This window comes from Bubalus kerabau, chromosome 1 (genome assembly GCF_029407905.1).
Source record: "Bubalus kerabau isolate K-KA32 ecotype Philippines breed swamp buffalo chromosome 1, PCC_UOA_SB_1v2, whole genome shotgun sequence".
In the NCBI taxonomy this organism is placed as follows: domain Eukaryota; kingdom Metazoa; phylum Chordata; class Mammalia; order Artiodactyla; family Bovidae; genus Bubalus; species Bubalus kerabau.
Window position 1 is genome coordinate 182,240,544 of NC_073624.1, and position 6,011 is coordinate 182,246,554.

The 6,011-nt window shown below is 45.1% G+C and overlaps 1 protein-coding gene across 1 annotated transcript; it reads right to left on the minus strand.

Moving 5' to 3' along the window:
- Positions 1-257: 257 nt before the first annotated feature.
- On the minus strand, positions 258-1,196 carry LOC129623091 (olfactory receptor 7D4-like). The gene has a single exon (XM_055540165.1). The coding sequence runs from the start codon at positions 1,194-1,196 to the stop codon at positions 258-260; it is 939 nt and encodes a 312-aa protein (XP_055396140.1).
- Positions 1,197-6,011: the final 4,815 nt, after the last annotated feature.

The following is a 6,011-nucleotide window of genomic DNA, read 5'->3' on the forward strand; positions in this document are numbered from 1 at the left end:
CTCCCTTGATGCTTATAGGACTCAATCCTTGGAATGATTTGTTTCCATGAGAAGTTTAGTTATTGATTGGTCATTCTTTTTCCTTGGTAGATGGTGAGCATTTTAGTGTGTGGCTTCAACTTTGTCTTTGGCTCAGAAATATTTTCTTCTAGTATATCATCAGTAGTGTTTGTTTTCTGTGTCTTCAGATTACACCTTCATGGACACCAGTTATCAGCACTTGGGATCTCCGTTGCCTGCCCTTAACTTCCATTATCTCACTGAGAGTATGTTCCTCTAGTGAAAAGTCTCCTTAGAGCCCCCTTCATGTCCCTGTTCCTCAGACTGTAGATGAAGGGGTTCAGCATGGGGGTGACTATTGTGTACATCACCGAGGCTATTGAACCCTTTCTGGAGGGATGGGCTGTTCCTGAAGTGAGGTAGACCCCAAGGCCTGCGCCATAGAACAAGGAGACAACTGAGAGGTGAGACCCACAGGTGGAAAAGGCTTTATACTTCCCCCCAGAAGATGACATGCCCATTATGGAGAAGATAATTCTAGAATAAGAGAAAAGGATCCCAGTCAGGGGAATAATACCCAGCAAGCCAGTTACAAAATACAGCACAATGTCATTGACAAGGGTGTCAGAGCAGGCAAGCTTGAGAATTTGAGCAAGTTCACAGAAGAAGTGGGGGATTTCTGTCTCTTTGCAGAAAGATACCCTCAAAACCATCAAACTTTGCAACAAAGAATATGTCAGGCAGATCAGCCAAGAAAGCAGAAGCAGGAGACCACAAAGGTGAGGGTTCATGATGACTGTGTAGTGCAGGGGGTGACAGATGGCCACGAACCGGTCATAGGCCATCACTGTCAGTAGCAAATTATCCAGCCCAGCAAAGGTCATGAAAAAATACATCTGGGTAAGGCATCCTTCATACGTGATGCCTTTGTTCTGCTTCTGGATATTCACTAACATCTTGGGGACTATGGTGGAGGTGAAACAGATGTCAGTGAAGGACAGGTTGGAGAGGAAGAAGTACATGGGGGTGTGGAGGTTGGACTCAGAGATGATGGCCAGGATGATGAGCAGGTTCCCTGTAACACAGACTAGGTACATGGACAGGAACAGTCCAACGAGGAGGGGCTGAAGGTCCACATCATCCGAGAGCCCCAGAAGGATGAATTTTGAAATAACTGTCTGATTCTCTGTTTCCATATAAGCTATGGAAATTGCCTTATGGAAAGAGGCAAGAATAGTGTTCAAACAATGACAAAACAGGAATGTGCCATATACTTGAAACTCATTCATTCAAGTCTTATGTCTTATCTATGAGTTTTCTTTAGTTGACCAAGATCTCAATAATACCTTCCTTTTTTTGACCTCTACTCCTTGGAACATCTCTTTAAAAATTGAACATTCCAGGGCTTCCTTGGGGGTCCAGTGGTTTAGAATCTGCCTGCCAATCCAGGGGGACATGGGTTCGATCCCTGGTCCAGGAGGGTTCCACATGCCGTGGAGCAACTAGGTCATTGAGCCACAACTACTGAAGCCCATGTACACTAGAGCTCCTGCTCTGCAGCAAGAGAAGTCACTGCAATGAGAAACCTACACACTGCAACTAGAGAGGAACCTCAGCCTGCTGCAACTACAGAAAGCCTGCATGTGGCAGCAAAGACCCAGTGTAGCCAAGAATAAATTAATAAATTTTAAAAAATGAATGTTCTATGAATTCACTAGTGGTCCAGTGGTTAAGAGTCTGCCTTCCAATGTGAGGGATGCAGGTTTGATCCCAGGTCAGGGAACTAAGGTCCCATATGGCATGGAGCATGGACTATAGAGCCCATGTGCCACAAGAGCCCAGGTGTTGCAAAAAAAGATCCAGTGTGCCACAACTAAGACCAAATACAGCCAATAAATAAATAAATATATATTTAAAAACATGAATGTTCTACACCATGCAGAGCTTTCTTTCATCTTCCCTGACTCACGACTGTTCCTTTGCTCCCTAATTCCTGTGAAAGTACCAGCCTCATGACCGTCTCTTTCCTGCCTTGCAGTTGTGGTCTCTTCAAGTCCCAGGGAAAGGTGGAGAGGAGATCATTGGGAGTTACAAAATTAAATGATATTTTCTTATCCTCATGCCGTTTGCTTGAAACAGGATCTTTAAGCAGACCATTCTGTCTCAAGTTTGACTTGGAAAAGGATACCATGAAAAAGCTTTATAGATAATTCCTCCATTATCATATAGTAGCTTCTCTATTACTATCCCAATTGACCCCTCTATTATTGTCATAATGATCAATGTAGCATAATGCACCCTAATTCCAAAGGCAAAATCAGAACCCCACCATAATTGTTCCCAGCAGGTTTGTGTTGTAGTTCTTTACATTTTTTCAGGTTGAGAAGACTATGCCTTTTCTGTTGCATTGCCATTTCATAACCTAAGCACTTAGTATAGTACTTGGTATATAATGTGTGTGTGTGCTTAGTAGCTTCAGTCATGTCTGATTCTTTTCGACCCTATGGACTGAAGCCCACCAGGCTCCTGGGATTCTCCAGGCAAGAATATTAGAGTGGATTGCCATGCCCTCCTCCAGGGGATCTTTTCAGCCCAAGGGTCAAACTCTGTCTGCGTCTCCTGCATTGCAGGTGGATTCTTTCCCCACTGGGCCATCTGGGATATAATAGATGCTCTATAAATATTTGTTGAATGAATAAAAGAAATTGTCAGGGTAGAGTAGAGGCAATTCCCTATCATAAAATCTTTTGACTAAGAACAAAGAGACTATTTATCATGAACTTTTTTCAATTGAAAATAAAGAGAATGAGAGCCTCCTGTCTTTTATTGCATTCCTTAAAAAAAAAAAAAAAAAAAGCCTTGGTTTCTCTTTGAATGTTGCACATCTGCCACAGGAAGGAATTTCTAAACTGAGAACAATTGTCCTCAATTTTATATGCATTTAAGCAAAGGTTCCTTCCTGAACCAAGGAGACTTCCCTGTGGCTCAGACGGTAAAGCATCTGCCTACAATGCGGGAGACCCGGGTTCGATCCCTGGGTTGGGAAGATCCCCTGGAGAAGGAAATGGTACCCCACTCCAGTATTCTTGCCTGGAAAATCCCATGGGTGTAGGAGCCTGGTAGGCTACTGTCCACGGGGCTGCAAAGAGTCAGACATGACTGAGCGACTTCACTTTCACTTTCACTTTCTTCCTTTGAGCTGAAATGTCTTTATAAGTTACATGGTTTTAATTCCCCTCTCTGAAGATCATTTCTCTTTGCCATGATAACTTTAGATGTTTGCAGACATTTAAATGATTCTCTAAGTCTCCTCATCTTTCATTGATTTCACAGTTATTCGAGTGCTTAACTGTATGCCAGGCACTGGGTTAGAGCCAAGTATGAAAGGTAAGAGACATGGGCTCTCCTATTCTTTAGCATTGAGTGTTACGGAAATGTTACTGCTCTGGAAGAAAAGTTATGACCTACCTAGATAGCATATTGAAAAGCAGAGACATTACTTTGCCAGCAAAGGTCCGTCTAGTCAAGGCTATGGTTTTTCCAGTGGTCATGTATGGATGTGAGAGTTGGACTGTGAAGAAAGCTGAGCGCCGAAGAATTGATGCTTTTGAACTGTGGTGTTGGAGAAGACTCTTGAGAGTCCCTTGGACTGCAAGGAGATCCAACCAGTCCATTCTGAAGGAGATCAGCCCTGGGATTTCTTTGGAAGGAATGATGCTAAAGCTGAAACTCCAGTACTTTGACTACCTCATGCGAAGAGTTGACTCATTGGAAAAGACTCTGATGCTGGGAGGGATTGGGGGCAGGAGGAGAAGGGGACGACAGAGGATGAGATGGCTGGATGGCATCACTGACTGGATGGACGTGAGTCTGAGTGAACTCCGGGAGTTGGTGATGGACAGGGAGGCCTGGCGTGCTGTGATTCATGGGGTCGCAAAGAGTCGGACATGACTGAGTGACTGAACTGAACTGAACTTGACTCCTCTGAGGTCATTATTCTGATTAAGACTCTGATGATCCAGCCATTCAAAGAAAGTGATTAGTAGGAGTATTAACTGGTCAAATGTAAGGAACTTAGTTGAAAATCCAAGAAAGTTTGTGAAAGATGAATGAGGACAGGCAACTTTTAAAACAGTGAGATGACATAAATACAGAAATATCAGTGGGACAGACTAGACAGTCATGAAACAGTTATTAGCCAACGTGAGAATTTAGTTTGTAATATACATAATATTGGGCTTCCCTGGTGGTGATTAAAGAATCTGCCTGCCAATGCAGGAGATCTGGGTTCGATCCCTGGACCTGGAAGATCCTCTGGAGAAGAGCCTGGCTTTCGACTCCAGTATTCTTGCCCCCAAAATTCCAGGGACAGAGGACCCTGGTGGGCTGCAGTCCATGGGGTCACAAAGAGTTTGATGTGACTGAGCAAGTGAGCATGAGAAACACTATATATGAGAGTCACACTTTCATTTGTTGGAAAATAATGCTTTGATATTAGATACTCAACTACTCTACATTTTATAATTCTAGGAACATCCTGTACAATTTCATAGCTTTCGACCTTTGCCCCTCTCATTGGGAGTCCCCTCTCACCTGGAAAAGTCGTATCCCCCCTTCCATACTCTGTCCTGAGATCTTCATTGGCATTGCCAGGCAGCAATGGGCATACTCTCTTTGGACCTTCTCTGTACCTTGTTGAAACTGGACCACACCTGAAGCAAGCTATCACACTGCATCCATGTGTTTATTTCTGGGTTTTTACATCCTACCTGGAGAGCAACACATAGTTACCTCTTTATGTGCAGTACCCAGCTCAGTGTTAGGCATAGAGAAGAAGCTCTGTAGATGTAAAAATGTCCTTTGGAAGGAAAAAATGGTGGAAAATTATTCAGGTGGGTACAGAGTAGTCTTCCCTGGTGGTTCAGATGGCAAAGAATCAACCTGCTGTGCAAGAGACCCAGGTACAATCCTGGTTTGGGAAGATCCCCTGGAGAAGGGAATGGCTGCCCACTCCAGTATTCTTGCCTGGGGAATTCCATGGAAAGAGGAGCCTGGCAGTCTATGGTTGACTCATGGGGTTGAAAAGAGTTGAACACAACCAGAGGACTAACACATACACACATACAGTGGGTTATGAGGGGCGTGGGCCAAAACTGAGGGACATTTAGAGTTGACCTAGAAATAGAGGTAAGAGAACACAGATTGTAGTGGGGCTTGGAGAGCTCTGTCCAGCACCAGGGACTTTTCCTTGATTTTGGTGGGCTTTTCTTCCCCTGGTGGCTCAGTCGAGAAAAAAAAAATCTGTCTGCAACTCAGGAGACCTGGGTTTGATCCCTGGGTGGGGAAGATCCCCTGGAGAAGGGAATGGCAACCCACTCCAGTATTCTTGCCTGGGGAATCGCATGGACAGATGAGGCTGGTGGGCTACAGTCCATGGGGTTGCAAAGAGACACAGCTGAGCGACTAACACCTCTTCCCCGTACATACCTACCTGTGTGCCAGGAAAATGTGCAAGGAAAATATTTGGGTCCTTCTTACCTCTTTACCACAGCTGTCTTTGAGCAACATAAGGCATCACAGTGCAACTTCTAAAGGTCTGGGCTCTATGATCTTTGCTTCTCTCAGTGGAGGACAAACAAGGACAGAGATCAGAGACAAGGAGCTGAGTCTGGGACTCAGGGCTAGAATGATACCTGGCGTGGCACAGGGCGTTTCCTCCTGCTGTGGGATAGGTGAGCCAGAGAAGAGCACAGGAGGATTACGTGGGGCTGAATCTCCTCACTTCCCACTGAATGATTAGCTGCTTTTGTGGTCTGTTTCTGGAGAGTTCCCCCCTTGAGGGTCCGGGCAGTGACCTGCTCTGCCACATCCACCCACTGGGAGCAGAGCTGGAGCCACACGTGGGGTCTGCTATCCCCTCATCCCCAAGTCCTACAACCCCATACCTCAGCCCTCATTAGCCCCTTTTCTTCCTGAAGCAGTTTTTCTCTTTGGGTGTGGCCTCTAGGGTA

Excerpts from the sequence above, each read along its gene's own strand:
- LOC129623091 (XM_055540165.1), bottom strand. The coding sequence starts at position 1,196 with ATGGAAACAGAGAATCAGACAGTTATTTCAAAATTCATCCTTCTGGGG.